General features: G+C 31.8%; 2 protein-coding genes across 2 annotated transcripts in view; both read right to left on the bottom strand.

The window, feature by feature from the left end:
- Nucleotides 1–1347: 1347 nt before the first annotated feature.
- On the bottom strand, nucleotides 1348–1725 carry LOC134230213 (heavy metal-binding protein HIP-like). Its single transcript, XM_062711992.1, has one exon. It carries the CDS (start codon nucleotides 1723–1725, stop codon nucleotides 1348–1350), a length of 378 nt encoding a protein of 125 aa, XP_062567976.1.
- Nucleotides 1726–10809: 9084 nt separating this feature from the next.
- The window catches only part of LOC134230256 (uncharacterized), a 63412-nt gene continuing 54436 nt past the window's right edge, over nucleotides 10810–19785 (bottom strand). Inside the window, exon 3 of the mRNA XM_062712027.1 lies at nucleotides 10810–11159. Coding sequence (XP_062568011.1) covers nucleotides 10987–11159 — 173 coding nt within the window. The 3' untranslated portion in view covers nucleotides 10810–10986. The remainder of the gene's footprint in view (nucleotides 11160–19785) is intronic.

The following is a 19785-nucleotide window of genomic DNA, read 5'->3' as shown; positions in this document are numbered from 1 at the left end:
GCCCCCGATAATTTACAAAAAAAAAAGATAATTCAAAGTAATATGAACTGTATGTTTGACATCGTAAAAATGTTGCAAATTTGTGACTAACTATTTCAATGACAGAAATATAGAACATTTATATACCTCTGTTGTTCATATTTGCTATGGAGGAACTTTCTATAAGCTTTGATGGAAGCAAAATTAAATTATTGTCGTCCTGTACAATAAGGATCTCTTATATAAAACTGTATATTCAGTTGAACAGAAATATTTCTTCTGAAACATTTTTAAACTTTATTTTGGTTTTATTGAGAGCTCATGTTTCTTGTTATGTAATGCATACAATGCCCACTTTAAATAAAATTTACTTACTTACTGAACTGATTTCTGCTTTCTTCTTAGCCACATTGACGTGCCCCATGGGCCTCTTCTACTATTATTAACGATTTTTTGTCAATTAAAACTGTCATTGATTTTATAGACCGTTATTAAAAAGCTTAAAAAAGCACCAATTCATCGTATTTTTAGAAAAATAAACGGTTTGTTAAACGTGCACAAAGTATAGTATTATGTATATTTTGGTAGAATTATTGGCAAGCACCCCCCCCCCCCCCCCCCTTCGATTCCTACCCCAATGTTCCGAATCAAGAAATCCTGCAGGAAATAAATCGTCAAAAATACCTGTACATATAGCATGAAAAATCACTGGATGAATACATCTGCACAAATTAAATGCACCCCTAATTTGAATAAAGGGAACTTCTGGTTTCTTTTGATGGCACTGCAGTGTTTAAACTTTTTATATCGGCACAAAATCTCGTCAACAATATTTTTAGTATTATTTTGACAGATCATGTAAAAACAATTTAGGTATGCAATATTTTTTAAAGCATAAAATGCACTCGCATGACCCTTTCACATGTCCGATCAACGTATAATTAAAGATTTATATATCATAATTATATAATTCAATCGAATGAAAAAGGCATTAGATGTATCTTTGAGTCTTAATATCCTACTACAGGGAAATAGTTTGTTTAAATTAAACGTGTACGAGTGGATTTCGACTGTTAATGATAAGACAGGAAAAACCAACGCGTACTAAATTAAAAACGTACGCTTACATTTTGTCGGTCTTAAAGTTGACCTTTCCTTTGGCCTTAACCTCACTTTTCTCAATTTAGGTTTAAAAAAAACATGCTGCTGGGGAATTTTTAAAATATTCAATAAATCTATTCATGTTGATCTCTGCATTCTGGTGGATTAAATTTACTAATGTCAGAAACAATAGATTCATCAAGACATTCGCCATACAAAAGACACTTCTACAAATTCAAATCATTTTTATTATCGTTCCGTTACAAGTCATGACAAAATAAAACCAGAAAACGAGGACCAATCAGCATAAGCGAATTCCCCATCTTTTCCCCTTGTTCTTATCCAGACCTTGTCATTCTTCTTCATTTTTATAATTGTTGTGGCAGATCCTGTTGAATAAGTTTGACTCCCACTATTTCCGTGGACAAAGTTGAATCCAACGACATTACTTGTATCATTGAGAACAATATTTGTGACAAATTTCTTGTCAGGTTTTGTCAGAACGGTCCATGTAAATGAGTAGACCCCGTCCCGAGGTGCCGTGAATTCCCCTGTCAAACCATTATAGGCGGATCCAGAATTTTCTGTTACTTTTCCAAATACCACTACGACGTTATTCCCGAGGTTCTGCAGATCAGTTGCCATTCGGGCATGAAACGAAATTATTGCTTTAGGAAAAAAAATATGCTTAAGTTAAAGATTATGCAGTTTATTTACAAGTTAAAAACAAAATATTAGGGGGACCAGTCCTCAATGAACATCTTCTATTGTATAAAAGTAATGTTTGCAAAAAAGTGAGCCCCCCCCCCTCCCTGATGATACGTGCCTGCTCATCATTTTGTTTATTGACAAGTATGTTACCTCTTTCGTGTCCCTTACAGTTATTTCCTTTGAAGCCCATTCCACGACATACTTCATTATAAGTATTGAATTTCTGTAGGAAATCTTTTGTGCCTGCTCCTGCATTCGCTTCAGACAGCAAGGAACTTACAAGAATCAACTTCAAAAACTGGAAACTGTTAAAATGTTCATGTATGTACTAAAATTCATAAGTGATTTAATATATTTGTACAACATAAAAAATATTAATTTTGCAAATCAAGAATTGAACTTAAAATACTATAAAACTTATAGAAGAAAGTGTAAATTAAATATTAATTGACAATATTTTAAATGTAAGAAAGTTAGACTAACGTGTACATTGCTTCGCAAATGGGTTTCCCTAAAGATTTGAAACGATGATGTATTCAATCAGATTTCAAGTTCTATTTATATGTATGTATATACGTACATTTAAAGTCATTAAAATGTAATATAAGTAAAGTATAGGTATTGATTCTGATTGTCCTGATATATGATTTCAATAATTTGAAATGTTAGACAGCACAACAACTTACAAGAATATATAAAAAAGAATTTTCTATTTATTTTTCAAAATGTTTAGTCGGTTTTAGTGAATAACACGATATAGTGAATCATTGAATAATAAACAAAGAAACGTTTTTAACGTATATCTTTTAATTCAGAAATTCTATTAATGTCTTGAAGTACATGTTACTACGTATATGTTTTATTGATTACACATATTAGATTTTCAAAATACACTTGCTATATCTTTCTTTGATATGATGTTTTAAGTTCATTATCCGCAACTCTTGTGCAGGCTATAAATCGTCAGAGAAACAATATTAAAGACAGGCATTAATACGATAAAATTTTAGTTATATACACTCGTTATGCTGAGACGGTAATAAGGATTTGTTGAGATTTAGCTTTACACACTTGGTTTTTTCGACAAGTAATTGATACACGTAAATTCAGACTGATTTTATTTATTTAATGAAATGAAACAATTATGTGTCATACGATCTTTGATTTCTGTAATAAAAAATATTAGCTCGTAAGAAAGAATTTGTTCAAAATTGAACAGTTATCTAAAGCACCTACTCTGATTTAACAAAAATTAAATACATTAAATTGTTAGAATATGGAAACCCTGTAAAAATATCTTATGAATTTTCTAATTAATTAGAATGAACTAAATATGTTGGATTCGTTATAACAACTTCAAAAATTTATAACAACATATTAAATTAATTTAAGCCATTTCTGAAAGCGATAATAGCGTTTACTTTTTTGTCATTGTTGTCATTAAAGTTTTGATTTTTTTGTCTTCTGCCAAATTCTTGTCAACTTAAACTTGATGTAAAGCTTGATGCCATCATTGAGTACTGCGGATGCTTTTCTTCTGCGACGTCTCCTCTTTCTATGAGCAATAACTGGGCAATATATATCTTTTTAAGAATAAAAGAACTTAAAAATGAAAGAAAATATTTTGTTCTTGAAAGACATGGAGATAACGAACAGTATTCAATAATTCATCTATTTATTTATGTTGAATTTTTTTTTCAGCTTTTCTTCTCGATGTATATGGAGATAACGAGACTGCTGATAATATTGTTGTTTCAACTTGTTAGTTGATAATTTACCTCATTTTAGAAATTTTTATGAAAATATGATATTAAAAATGGCCAAATAAACTAATAAGATTCAATCAAGAGAGAAAGTCAAACTTAATGTCATATAATATCTGTGTTGTATGTCATAGAGATCATTATTTTTTGAACAAACCTCGTAAAACAAACACTTTACAATCAGCCGTAGAAACTTTTATCTCCTCTTAAATTTTATTTGTTGGGTGGCAGAGATGTATGAACTTCTCTGAGTGATGGATATGTCAGACAAGTAGAGACATTAGTTATGATTTCTTAAATTATTGTTTATGTTTGATTATCTATTTTTAGTGATTGGTAGAGCATGTAGTGGCTCGCTAAGGCTATCCTAGGAGCCAATACCGGCTTGCAATGGAGTGCACTAGGAGCTTGTGTGAGGGATCTATTTGGTAAACTCCTACCGCATTCGGTATTACGAATGTTATTTTATTTGACTTACTCCGTAAAGAGGGCTTACCTATTCCGTATAATAGGTAGTAGCCCCACTAAGGAATTCCCTAGAAGGCAATTACATTGATATCCCAAATGACTCGCTAAGGGGTACCCTAGGAGTCGATAAATACATATTGTTACGCCTTGCAATGGATTACCCATTGTCTTGTTAAATTTTTTTTCTGAAAAAAAAAAATGTTAGTAATTGTTAATTTAACACGTTCAATACATCTATCAAAGTTTCGATCTCTACAACCTGATGGATTTAATTTACTAGTAAAGTATCTGAGAAACAATAGATTCATCACGGCATTCGTAATTCAGAAAAAAAACCATCTACAAAATCAAATCATATAGTGTTTTATTATCATTGCATTAAAAGTCATGACAATTCAAAACCAGAAAACGAGGACCAAGTACCATAAGCGTATTCCCCTTCTCCTCCAAACGTTTTTATCCAGACTTTGTCATTCTTCTTCATTTTTATAAGTGCTGTGGCGGATCCTGCTGCATAAGTCTGACTTTTATTCTTTCCGTTGACTTGGTTGTACGCAATGATATTACTATTATCATTGTGAACAATATTTGTATTAAACAGCCTTCCAGGTGCTGTTAAAATGGTCCAAGTAAATGAGTAGATTCCATCCTGAGGTGCAGTGAATTTCCCTGTCTTACCATTATAGGCGGATCCAGAATTTTTCAGTAACTTTTCCAAATACAACTACGACATTGTTTCCCAGATTTTCAAGATAACTTGCCATTCGGGCATGAAATGAAATTATTGCTGTTGAAAAAAAAGTCTTTTTTATGAATAATTGTGTTAGTTTGTTGTCAAGTTTACTACATGTATAAAGTTCTAAGACAATTTAAAACTTAAACCAGAGGTGCTGTGAGCATTGAGCTCAGACATTTTGGGCTAAGCTAATTAGAACTTACTTTTAGAAAAGATTTGATTTTAAAAACGAGACTGAGATAAAAAGCTAGAAAATGCACTATGTCAGTTTCTTTATTTTTAAGGAGCCTGATCCTCAGGTAATGAAAATCAGGAGTTGGTTGATTATAAATGCTCCCATAATCTCTCTGAATTCTCTACATATAAGTAACGTGTATTTACCCATGTTATTTCTTCTTTTAAAACGTTCATCGTTATAGTTAATCGTATATGTATTATATCTGACAAATTATCTGTTCTCAAATATATTTTTAGGAAATTGGAGTAAAAGCACCAGCCGTGCATTTTCTAATTGAATATTGATCAACAATTACTACTAGTATATGGGATAAAATTAATAGGTATCCAGGCATTTAGAGAAAATTGCTGGTTTTTTAAATATACTTATTCATGATTAATACTTTATTCCAGTGCAGCTTCTGTTTAATTCAATTTATTTTAATACAAACTAGTATAATATGCCTGTGCTATAATATTATTAAACATCATAGATAACTTTATTTCGTATTTTGCTAAAATACAAGCTCAAGATAGTAGCAGTGGTGCAGTCTAAATTTGTTTGGTTATATCAGTTCAAATATTTTTCAAAGTTGTTCAATGAATTTGAACATGTACCACCTACCATAAGTGAATACTGCAGCGCTTTTTAGCATTTTCAGCACTTAAAATATATTCCAAATGTACCGATTGTTACCACTAAATATATATATTCTACACAGTTTCTTAATAGCATAAGTGTGCCTGCACATCAATATGTGTATTGACAAGTATAAAATCCAAATTCAAATGACAAACTCAAACTTTTATCTAAAGCGCTTTCTCCCCGTGCAGGCTCATCAGCCCGCAAGGCTGAATGGGCGAAAGTGTTTTAAATAAAAGTTTGAGTTTGTCATTGGAATTTGGATTTTATTTTAACCCTTCACCAAGGAAAATTAATTTTTTGATTGACAAGTATATTTATGTTTCCTTTATCTCCTCCTTGACAGTTACTAATATCTCTCTTGAAGCCCATTCCTCGACATACTTCATTATACGTTTTGAATTTTTTTTAGGAAATCGTTTGTACCTGCTCCTGCATTCACTCCAGATAGCAGGAAGGTTGTAAAAATCAGCGTAAAAACTGCAATCTGTTACATGTGTGTTTACTCAAATTCATCAGTGGTCTATTAAAATTCTTCAATATAAAAAATCAAACATCAAGCGATGAATTTCAAATACTATATTAAAAAAAAGATTAGTACGTGTCTACACGATGTATATTAATTGACAATATTTTAAATTTGAAAAAGTAAAGCTTACGTGTGCATTTCTTCTCAAAATAGTTTTCCCCTAAGGATTTTACGAAATTACGTATTCTATGAGATTTCAAATACTATTTATATGTATGTACATACGTTAAAATGTAATCTGAGTTAAAACGTATGTATTGATTTTGATTGTCATGATATATTTTTTATTTATTTGAAATGTGAGAATAACTTATTATACTGTTTATTTGCTTCAAAATGTTCACTCTGTTAAATTGATAATATCGGACAAATCACATAAAACTTTAAGATATAAATAAGAGGAACATTACAGAAACAAAATCAGTGAACAATTAAAGAAGATTTCTAAATTAAATTCTGGGAAATTAATTTTTTATAGGAATATAATTGATTTAAATGAATCTAAATTACAAAACTATCTACAATTATCTACAATTACCATTGAAAGAACAATCCTAACAAAACTAAGAATTCGTGCTCATACACTACATATTGAAATGGGGAGATACTCAAGACCACCTATTCCTAAAGAAAAACGTGTACGTCATTTTTGTAAAAAAAAATTATTGAAAATGAAAACCATTTTGTACTTTATTGTCATAGTTATGATCAATGTAGATTACAATATTACGATATATTTAATGCTCAATGTTACATAAAAGAAAATCCTATTATTAACATAATCAACCCTACAAGTATTAAAACTGCTAGAAGATCTAGAGTATGTAACTTTTGGAAAAAAGTGCTTGGATATTAGTAAGGAAAACCTTCAACAAACCTGATAATTATGCTTTCTTTGATATTTTATTTTATGTATATTAATCATTGTATTCATGACTATATGCCAATGTATGATGGTGTTGTCAATAAATGAATTGAATTGAATTAATAAGAAATTCTATTCATTTTTAAAATACATGTAACTGCGTATTGAAAAACATGCATATATGTATTGATTATATGTTTTATATATATTTCAATATGCAGCTTTTATACGTATCATCAAAATAAAAGTTTAAGCTCATTATCCACCCATCTCACATTCTCGATCGTCAGAGAAACAATACAAAGGATAGGAACTACATGAAGTACAATAAAATTCAATCATAATGCACACTTGTAAATATATGATCGGAAGAAAGAATTGGTTGAAATTGTTTTACATACTGGGATTTTTGACATGTAGTTGTTGCACGTAAATTCAGACTGATTTAATTTATTTAGTGAGTTGAGACAATTATCCGTCAAACGCCGATTGATTTCTGTAATAAAAAAGTTAGATCGAAAGAATTGTCGAATTGGGTAAAACCAATTTATTCATTCGTTATAATTGTACGAATTAAATATGTTAGATTCGAAATAATGACTTTAAAAATTCATTACAAAATATCAAATTCGTTAAATCGATTTTTGAAATTTGCGATAATAAACCAAATTCGTTTAAACTAATTATATATTTTTTTATTAAATTATTTACGGATTAAAATTTTCCGTATTCTCTAAACTTCCTGGTTCATTTAAGGACATACACAATGTAAATTGAAATATATTCTCTATAAAATTTACCCAGGGTTGAAGAATTCCATTACTTGTTAATTTGTTGGTTGTACAACATGTGTATATATTTTTGTCATTTTATTGTGCTGGTGAGGACAATCTTAGTTCGAATTGCTTGTGTCCAATCCCATTGATTATGTTTCATTAAAATACATGTATGTTTAAATCAATAAAAATCTTCTCAAAACTCATAGAACTTAGAAAAAAAAGTTCCTTGTGAAGTATTGATTAGAGTTTGTTCAAATCATGGCCAATGATGACATGGTGGACTACAAAAAGAGATTTAAATTGTGCAGTATGAATATTTGAATATCTGCCTGAAGGGGGGGGGGGGGCTTTTAAAAATCTTCCTCTGAAAAACAGTAAGCCTTTGGTTAATGCCATATATTTTCATTTCTATTTGTTTTCTCTGTGATGGCATTTTGAGGGATAATACGCATGTAAATCTCGTGAGCTGTATTTGTGTCAGACATTAGTTGGAAGGGACTATTGAAATTGGTGTGGGGGCGTACAGTGTAATTTATTAATATCTATTAGTAGTAGGAAATATTTTTTAATCATGGTTAACAATTTTATTTCACAATGAAATGGAAATGTATAGAATTACTGTCTATTTTGAGGGGTATACTTGGGACGTCAACAATAGCTGAAAACGTGCGGTAATTTATGCATAACAGGCAGGTAGCATCGTTTTTGAAAGTGGGGGGGCCAACCTGAGAAAATTTTATTTTACTTACCTAAAAAAAGTTGACAAGCAAAAAAAAAAAAAAAACGACGAATATTTAAAAAGTGCCAAAACTCGAAAAAATCCTATTACGTGGGGGGGGGGGAGAGGGGGGGTGGAGAGGGGGGGGGTAGTAGCCAACTTTTTTCAAGGCCAACTTCCTTTCATTTTTTCTCATTTTTTCCTATATTTCCCTGCTATATATATACTGTGGTAAAAAGTGGAGGGGGGGGGCATCCCTCTTCTCAATTGAACTTTTTCTATAGTAAAGGTAATCTTGGGGAAAAAAGTGGGGGGGCAGGCCCCCCCTGTTGCTACGTGCCTGCATAACATGCTTCTCCCTGGCATACCCAACAAACAGTTTAAGATAGTTAATTCTTGAAAATATGTTTACATCATTAAGTAGTGAAGATTCAATTCCTGTATTGAACAATGTTAGACAGATGTGTATTTTTGCCTATGTTCTATGTCTGCAGCTTCAATCATTTTCAAGTCCTGGCAATCTGTTCTTAAAGATACCTGCTAATCTTAGTGACACATCACAACACCCTATAAGCTTATGTAAACAAGGTAGAAAGAAACAAAGGTTTAATTCAAAAGTGGTGTTCTCTGTTGTTCCCATTAATCAGATACATACACCTAAGATTGTATACATCAAGGGTGACAAAAATGTGTTTTGCTTACTAGACCAATCAGCTTTCCTTTGTTAGCAAGAAGGCGGCAGCTTGACCAGTGATTAATACAGGGTTTCATGATGACTGCACAGAGGTAAAATGTCATCAATAACAATTTCAAAATGTACAGGCTTTGTTAATGTAACGTGAAGCGGTCACCCATCCGGGATGAAACAGGATTGCTTAACTTGCCTGAAATAGAGGGAGACTCTACCGCATCACTAGAAAAGTTAGCTCACTAGCGCAGCAGTGTAAGATCCCTAAGTACTGTCTGCTACACTTCCCCCACTAAGGGAAGCTTCGATCCGAAGCTTAGCAAGATTCTCCCTGAGTGTCTGGACCACTTCAATTGACCAATACCGTCCCCGGACACGAAGCCCGTACATGGACACAAGATCCTAGTCTTTGAGATTCCTGAAGCAGATCAGAGCCTCTTCAGTAACGGCAACCCCTGCCATCCACAGACACGAAGTTTGAAAATGGAACGCCATCAAGTCCTAGCTACTTACCCACATATTATCCACATTTGTATATCATATGATTGGTTTCATTTGAAAATCATAAAAAGGACATCATATGTGAATCATATGATGCTAATCATATGATTTACATATGATTCACATATGTGAATCATATGAAAATAACTTCATATGATTTGCATATGAAAAGTTTAAGTGTGTTTATGAGACTCTTATTTATATAAATTAAAGCGTCTGCGTTTATTTATAAAAGTGATATACATGGCTAAAAATTTTCAAATTTTGGCATGTACAAGAATTTTGAGATAATTATACTAGTGTGTGTGATTTCTGGTAAATTATTTGTCGTTTATTTATATGTGCAGCTTATTTCATTGATTGGTAAGACAAAGTAATACGTCTATAATTCTAGAAATGATAATTTTTGAATCGACGTGCATATTGCCAGTGTTTGACATGTTTTCTCCCTACCTTCCTTCACACTTGTGTTTAGTTCAGTTTCAAAGAAACTGTTTTAAGACATTTCCATCAAACTTCATCGTTATATATTGATGAAAGCTATTAACTACATCAACATTTTTACTTTGCCCTTTCCTTTGACCTTGATCTCACTTTTCTCCAATATATATTTAATACCTTTTTATTTCAGTCTAGAATAATTCATATGTAAGTATATTTTGGAAAGAGCAATTCAACATTTTCAGCATTTTCTATTTTTTTTCTTTGACCTTGATCATCCTTTTGATAATTAAATGGGTTTTATAGCTCATGTTCGAATAAATTATTGAAGATACTTTTTTAAACCTTATTTGCTGGTACATTACGATAAAAACTTTTCGACTTCATCGATAATTACTTGACCTTTGACCTTAACCTCTTTTTCCTAAATTTAGGTTTAAATAAACATATGCTGCTGGGGATTTTTAAACATATTCTATAAATCTATCAATATTTTGATCTCTGCATCCTGATGGATTAAATTTACTAGTGGAAGAAACAATAAATTCATCAAGGTATTCGGCATCCAGAAAACACTTCTCAAAAATACAAGCATATAGATTTTTATGATCGTTATGTTACAAGTCATGATATTTTAAAACCGGAAAACGAGGACCTAATACCGCAACCGTATTCCCCTTCCTTTCTTTACGTTTTTATCCAGACCTGGTCATTCTTCTTCATTTTTATAATGGCTGTGGCGGATCCTGAAGAGAAAGTCTGACTTCCACTCCTTCCGTCGACATGGTTGTACGCAACGACATTACTATAATTATTCAAAACAATATTTGTATGAAACATCTTCCCAGCTACTGAATGGTCCATGTAAATGAATAGATTCCATCCTGAGGCGCCGTGAATTTCCCTGTCTGACCATTATAGGCAGATCCAGAATTTTCTGTAACTTTTCCAAATACAACTACGGCATTATTTCCGAGGTTTTGCAGATCACTTGCAATCCGGGCATGAAATGAGATTATTGCTATTTGAAGAAAAACTGGACATTGTGAATGTTTTTGTTATATTATTCACAGGTTAACTAATTTTTTTTCAGACAATCTTAAACTAAAAGTTATCTTCTTCAACGGTCTTAATAAGGCTCAGATTTTTTCAAAATATTCGATTTAAAAGAGAGAGAGAGAGAAGAAGAAATTTTGAACTGTAGGTCTTTGATTCTCAGTTTATTAATTTTTAATAAGATTATGAATATAATCACTCTTACTTCATACATGAGGTAAGTCTAACATCTTTTTGAAAATGTAGGAGTCAGATATTTTTTTTAATCTAACCTGAAAAACTGACAAACATCCTTTATTTCAACGATAAAGGGGGACCTTCAATAAACATTTTCAACAGTAAAAAGTATTGCTTGGAAAAAGTGAGAATCTCCCATCTCTGATGCCTGTACATCATTTTTATGACAAACATGTTACCTCTCTCATGTCCTTTACAGTTCTCTCCCTTGTAGCCTATTCCACGACATACTTTGTTTTACATATTGAATTTCTGTAGGAAATCTTTTGTGCCTGCTCCTGCATTCGCTCCAGTTAGCAGGAAACTTACAAGAATAAGTTTCAAAAACTGGAAGCTGTTCAAATTTATATTAGAAATATGTACTTAAATCCATCAGTAGTCTATTGCAATTGATCAATAATAAAAAGATTGATTAAATTTTACAAATTAATTAAAGAGCTTCAAACACTTTTAAAACGAAACAAGAAGATATATAATTAAGAATGTTTTAAAAGTAACAAATTAAGACTCACTTGAACATTACTTCTCAAACGAATTTCCCCTATAGATCGTAAAAATAACGTATTTAATCAGATTTGAGTATTATTTATATGTATGTATATTTACTTAATCATTAAAATATAATTTGAGTGGAAGTATATGTATTGATTATGATTGTCCTGATATATTTTTCAATAATTTGAAATGTTAGAAATCACATCAACTTATATAAAAAATAATTTTCTGTTTTCATGTATTTGTTTGAAAGTGTTCACTCAGTTATTGTTAATAACATGATCAAGTGAATCATAAGAATTTAAGAAACTCTATTCATGTCTTAAAGTAACTGCGTATATATGTACATACCTGTATTGATTATATGTATTATATATTTAATACATGTACTTTATATTTATATAAAGAGGAAGGGTAGATAGTTGTCGGGATGTCCATCCGTCTGTACGTCTGCCTGTTACTCTATGGGGGTACAAATATGTTATCCACAACTCCTCTTATTCAACTGATGTAATTTTATGAAATACCACTGATTTACGGAATCATTTTCACATAGTGCAAATTTGCACCTTATAATTGACTTTTTGATCGGACACATGTGTTGGGTTTCCCATAGCAAAACATGAACACTGCCATTCATTCTATAATATTGAAGGGTACCCATCTCATATCCACAACTCCTCCTATGCCACCGAATAAAATAAATGACACTTTTTCAGATCCTTAATTACAAAATGCCATTGTGCACCTCCAATTTGGAACTTGCCACTACATGTATACTAGTAATCATATTGAAAGCGGGGCATATCATTCAATGAGCTCAGTGCTCACATTACCTCTAGTTTAATATGCGGCTATCTATTAAAATTTATTTCAAAGAAACAAAATATAGGTGCTAATACGATAAAATTATCATAATTTACACTTGTAAAATTAGATCATAAGAAGGAGGTTGTTAAAATTTAGTTTTCTGTATAGTGTATTTTTGACAACAAACAGCTGCGTAATTTAAATGCACCCGATTTACCGGTATTTAGTGCGAATAGTGTTTCCCATGTTCTTTCCACCTGTCTTTTGTGTTTTTTGTGCTTGTGTTTTGTTCAGTTTCAAAGAAACTTTTCAAATTCATATGGTGGTACATATTGAAGAGAGATATTTAACTGAGTATTGTTTTAACGTACTCTAAATTTATTCACCTTGACCTTTCTTTTGACATTGACTTCACCTTTCTCATTGATGTGTTAAGCTCAGTTTTAAAGAAACATACTATTTGTGAATTTCTAAGCATGTTCAATAAATCTATCAAGGTTTTGATTTCTGCATCCTGGTGGATTTAATTATACAGCATCAGGAACTATAGATATGTAACAGCATTTGTCAACTAGAAAAAAATACTACAAAATCCAAGCATATGTTTTTATTATCATTCTGTAAAAAATAATTATGACAATCTAAAACCAGAAAATGAAGACCAATGAGCGTAAGCGAATTCCCCTGCTTTCCCGTGCGTTTTTATCCAGACCTTGTTATTCTTCTTCATTTTTATAATGGTTGTGGCGGATCCTGATGGGTAATTTTGACTCCCTGTTTTTCCGTCCACGCTGTTGTATCCAATGACATTCCTTGTATCATTGAGAACAATATTGGTGACAAATACCTTTCCAGGTTTTGTCAGAATTGTCCATGTAAATGAATAGATTCCATCCCGAGGTGCCATGAATTTCCCTGTGTTACCATTATAGGCGGATCCTGAATTTTCTGTAACTTTTCCAAATACAACCACGGCATTATTTCCGAGGTTTTGTTGATCATTTGCCATTCGGGCATGAAATGAAATTATTGCTATAGGGAGAAAGATAAGCAATTGTGAATGTTTATGTCGGTTTATTTACAGGCTAGCTACTTTTTCAGACAAACGTAAAGTTTTCTTTTTCAACGATGTGATATATGATAAGAATTTTAATTATTAGAGAGAGAGAGAGAGAGAGAGAGAGAGAGAGAGAGAGAGAGAATTTGCACTAGGTCTTCGATTCTTAATTTATTTAGTTATTTATAGGATTATGTAACTATAATCATTCGTAATTGAGATACGTAGTATGGTTTTTGAAACTATTAATTAATGAACATTTTCAACTGTAAAATGTAGTGCTTGGGAAAAAAGTCCCTCCCTTTTATGCTACGTGTCTGCACCTCATATTTTTATGCAAACGTTACCTCTTTCACGTCCCTCACAGTTATCCCCCTTGAAGCCCATTCCTCGACACACTTCATTACACGTGTTGAATTTCCTCAGGAAATCTTTTGTGTCTGAATCTGCATTCGCTCCAGTTAGCAGAAAACTTACAAGATTAAGTTTCAAAAACTGGAAGCTGTTGAAACATATACATGTATATATTAAAAATATGAATTCAAATTCATCAGTGATCTATGACAAGTGATCAATGTTGAAAACATTAAATTGACAAATTAACTAAAAAGCTACTGTTAAATAAAAAAAGTATTTTGATTCACAATGAGAAAGAAAGACTCACGTGCACATAGCTTCTTTAATGAATATCCCCTAAAGATGGTTATATATAATGTATTTAATCAGATTTCAAGTGCTATTTATATGTATGTTTATACATTTAAGTCATTAAAATGTAATGTGAGTAAAAGAATATGTATTGATTATGACTGTCATTATATATTATTTCAACTTATTTGAAATGTTAGAAAGTTACTTAAAGACATGCAGAAATTCTGTTTACTAGTTACAAAACGTTTGTTTTATTTTTGTTAATATGGAAGTTCTATTTATGTCTTTAAGTAACTGCGTATTGAAATTAGATATATCAAGTATTAATTATATCAGAGTATTGCTGCTAATTTTTCTTTATAAAATTTTAATTGCATTTTCCACCTTTCACATTGTTAGAGAAACAATGTAGAAGACAGGTACTGGTACGATAAATTTCATATATAATATATAAACATTTGTAAATATAATTTCATGAGAAAGGATTTGTTGAAATTCAGTTTTGCATGTGTAGTTTTGACAAGAAACAGATTTTTGTCTTCAGGTCGATTCAATTTATTTTGACTAGAGAATATTTACAATTCCGTCATACGCCCTTCGATTAATGTAATAAAAAATGATAAGATTTCTTTGAAATTTAACGGTTATCAATAGCACCTCCTTTGATTAAAAAATATTGAAAATTTGATTGTAAGAATACGGAAGCCCATTTATTAAAAAATTGTCGAATTGGATAAAAGAAATTAAATTTTATAATAACGAAAACAAGCATTCTGAGAGTATTGCAGAAGCAATAAATGTCCAATACCGGGTTCCCTTTTTTCCCTTAGAATGTCATTTTATAATATGCAAAAGTTATGACACATCATTTAACCATTATGTAAACAAGGTAGAAAGAAACCCAAGTTTTACGGAGTCCAATACCAAAGGCTGTTCTTTATTGTTTCCACTGATCAGATACATACACCTAAGATTGCATAATTATGTGAAGGATGACAGAAGAATTGTTCTGTTTATTAGTGACCAATCACCTTTTAATTTCTTTATTCGGTTCGATCATATATATTTTCTTTAATCGTCAAAACCTAAGCAACGTAGAACCCAGAATAAAGAGACAGGATTGAGGAATTTAATTTACTTTAGATATGTGATGCGACCTCCTTTACCATTAATTAAATAAAACAATTTCAAGGAATTTTAAATGATTGCTTTTGATAAATAAAGAAAAAGTTTGTTCAAAGTCATTCTCTGGAGCCTGCTAATTTCATCTTAGAACCAAACGTGCAGAAATTGAACGATGAGCCTAAAGCCTGAGAATCCAGTGACAAACAATGTTTCATACTCTGGGTGGTTTGTTTTAGTCATTGATAAAATATTATTTAAATGGTCCTCAGATTCTCTCTTTTTGTCCAGTTCATAGTTATTCCGGAGAATCTCTAATCAGACATAGTTAAAAGTGCATGATATAGCTAAAGCAAAGCAAAGCAGACTTCTGCAGCGTCTTCTCTCTCATAGACAGTAATGAGCAGATTACAGATTACAGACTACTGTCTTTTGATTAAGGCATAAAAGAGCGCATGTTATATATTCAAACTCAAGTGTTCTACCATGTGCGAACCAAAAGGCACTTAACAAAAGTCAAATTAGATTACAATACAATACGGTATCGTGATATGACCTTTTGGGATACATAAAAAAAGATTAGAAAAAACATTAATATTGAATTCTAATGATGATAAATTGCAATTTTTGGTAACTGTTCCAAATACAACGAGGGCATTATTTCCGATGTTTTAAGGGTGAAATCGGGGATCATATTTTACACAATGCATGTACATGTATACAAGTTCAGCACAAGTATTATACAGAAATAAATCTTTCAAGAAATCCCTTTGGAATAGCGAGGTCAAAGAAGCCATAATTATCATCAAAGCATCTGAATATTGCATTGATATCCAATTGAGTCTTTAAGCCTAAGGTAGGTCCACAGTACTGTACATGGCAAAAATTTTATGAGAATTTGCGGAAAAAAGGTTTTTTTAAGAATAGTCAGGCAAAGTTTACATATTAAGTTAACGTTGTGGTCCAAGTTTATACATGTATAATAACATCAGATTCATTTATGAGAATGACTAGGTTGAAATTGTAAAAAGAAGATATTACGACTATAGGGATGGGTGTCACTATTTACTTGCACATGTATTCTATGTTTATCGTTCAAGAAGAGATCATGAGGTTTTCTTCTCTGTCTTGTGAAGCAAGTTGTTTAGCGACTATTTTCATACTAAATGTATTTTTCATTTCCAGATCAAGGGCAGGTGTGACCGATCAACAGGTATATTTACTCCTCCTTGTCACTTGACCTCATCTTTTGAGGTTTTTAGAGGACTGCATTTGCCGATTTCTCTCCATTTTGTATTGTTTCAATGAACCTTTGAACTTGATGAGCTGCATATTTTGTCTTGTTCTTGGATCTTAGGGTCATTGAACAGGGAGTTTTCTTTTTCGTGGCAGCACCTACTGCGACACGGGACCCCGGTTTATTTTCATCCGAATTAAGGACCGGTCTCCACGTCCCAAACTGGAATTCAAACCTGCGACTTAAGGATGAACTCCTCACTTCTCGACTATAGAGCAGACGCTCTAACCACTGCGCCATGCGGGCGATTTTTTAATTATGGTGGAAGGTAAGTACATGAAGTAGTTGGACCAGAGATTAATCAATGATTTTATGATAACTCCATAGAAATTAATAATCATCAATATCAAATTATTAATGCACAGGCCATGTTCAATACAGTTATTAAAACTTTTGTCAGTGCAATGATTTTAGCATCACTTTGAGCGAATTAAAAAAATGACCTTTTAGTTCTAGATATTTTAGAGCTTGCAGACGTTTTTATTTTGCATTTACCTCTAAAGAAACTTCAAAGAGAATTTGAAAATATATAATCTGAGAGATTTTGTTAAAGTACATCTTTATTTGATTCGGTCATATTTCTATTCATTGCCAAAAAACCTGTAGACAACATGTAATCCGGAAATACATGTAACTGTAAGTCAGATTTGATTGCCTTGATAGATGTACCTGAATCTTCTCTCTATACTTTAAATTCATCACAAAGATTTTAAGGAAATCTAAAATATTTCTTTGGGCATAAGAATGAAGTTTGTCAAATTTGTTCTCTGGAGACTGTAGTCGTCATCTAGAACCAAATTAAAGTGATTTTTCTTCAGCACTTGCAAAAACGTAACGATGGGTTGGTAGCACGAGGCCCCAGTTACAAACATTATACTATGGTTTATGTTAGTCATTATTTAAATGGTCATCAGATCTTTCTTCGATCAAGACCCTAGCTTTACTAGAATATTAAAGAGTCTCCCATTAGAACAACTTAAACCGCATCGTTTTTTTGAAAGATATGGCTACAGCAAAGTGAAACATACTTCTCTATTATCTTCTTCCTCACAGAAAGCAATGTGCAGATTACTCTCTACCTCTTTTGTCATTATAGGCATACAACTAAGAGCGCAGTTCATATATTCAAACGCAATTGTGACACATAGAAAAACAGTTAAGAATACACTAGTACTTACAGGTATATATTAAAAAATTAAGGCCTTTATTTAATTATACCTAAATGAATGGAACATTTATAAAATCAATATTTATTTTGGTAGAGGCAAATGTCGTTTTGACTTCTATTATTGTTTTGCATTTTAAACCTTAAAATGTTGGTCTCATGATTTTCTTTGTTTTTAATTCTTATTTTGTAAAAAAAGAAAAAAAAGTGGGGTTTTTTTTGTGTAGAACAGAATGAGAAACCTTAGTAACTATTTAGCTTGCCAAAGTTTGTGAAATCGCTTGAGTCAAGGCGATTTCAGCTGTTTAAGTTGTTGTTTAACGTCTGTCTCGAGAATTTTTCACTCATATGGAGACGCCAACACTTGTTGGTTGAGAGGGGTAGCAATTTTTATCCTATACTTGGATCTTTTTTCTTGCCAGCACCTAATGCTACACTTGACCTCAGTTTAAATATGGTATCATCTGAAGGACCGGTCTCTACGTCCAATAGTGGGATTTGAACCCGCGACGTAAGGAATGGTCCCTTTAGCCGCGATTCTAGAATAGACGCTCTAACCTCTATGCCACAAAGGCGACTATTTCTATACAAAGAAACAATTCAAATATTCTTCATCAAACCAACCAAATATACTGACATGATCTTTTCAAGTTCATCGGTATTTTCTTATCCAGCTTCATCAGCATGCTTGGGTCAGCATTTTCTTATTCTTTTTTCAACTTCATCAGCATTTTCTCCCCCTCCCATTTTCCAAGACTTTGCTTTTCATAATTAAATGAGTGTTTTACATGTAGCTCAGTTTCGAATAAATTATTGAAGATAATTTTATCAAACCTTATTTGCTGTTACATAAAGATAAAATATTTTTAACTTCATCATTATTTATTAACCTTGACCCTCCCTTTGACCATGTCCTCACTTTTGTAGATGTTGTGTTTAGCTTTAGTTTTCGAGACACATTTTAGAACATGTTCAATAAATAAATATATCAAAGTTTTGATCCCTGTATCTTGATGAATTGACTATGCAATCATTGAGATTTTTTTATGACTATTTTGATAAAAAAAAAATTCAAAACAATTTAAAACCGGAAAATGAGGACCAATTACCATAAGCGTATTCTCCATCTTTTCAACTCTTTTTTTATCCAGACCTTGTCATTTTTCATCATGTTTATAATTGCTGTGGTGGATCCTGTTGAATGAGTTTGACTCCCACTCCTTCCGTCGACATAGTTGTATCCAAACTCATTTTTTGTATCATTGAGAACAATATTTGTGACGAATATCTTTCCGTGTTTTGTCAGAATTGTCCATGTGAATGAGTAGATCCCATCCTGAGGTGCTGTGAATGTCCCTGTCTTACCATTATAGGCGGATCCAGAATTTTCGTTGACTGTTCCAAATATAACTACGGCATTATTTCCGAGGTTCTGCAGATTACTTGCCTTTCGAGCATGAAATGAGATAATATCTATTGGAAGAAAATATGCTATTGTGAATAATAATGTCATACAGTTTAACTTACAAGTTAATTGCATTTTTTAAAGACAATCCTAAACTAAATTAAGCTTTTTTCAGACGATGGATTTGGATTAAGAACAGCAATTTTCAAAATATCCAATTAATTGAGACAAAATAGCCAGAAAATTTGCATTGAGTCTCGTTTTCTTCAATTTATAGATTATGAATACAATAACTCTTAATTCATGCATCAGACACGTAGTATCGTTTTTAAAGTGGTGGCACCATGCAGAG

This window comes from Saccostrea cucullata, unplaced genomic scaffold, assembly GCF_032062105.1.
Source record: "Saccostrea cucullata isolate Sc308-1 unplaced genomic scaffold, CSIRO_AGI_Scuc_v1 ctg4222, whole genome shotgun sequence".
NCBI lineage: Eukaryota > Metazoa > Mollusca > Bivalvia > Ostreida > Ostreidae > Saccostrea > Saccostrea cuccullata.
The sequence above is the reverse complement of the archived record's forward strand: the minus strand, read 5'-3'. Positions and strand labels throughout refer to the sequence as shown.

What these genes read in the sequence shown, in the direction of transcription:
- LOC134230213 (XM_062711992.1), bottom strand. Translation starts at nt 1,725, where the DNA reads ATGGCAACTGATCTGCAGAACCTCGGGAATAACGTCGTAGTGGTATTT.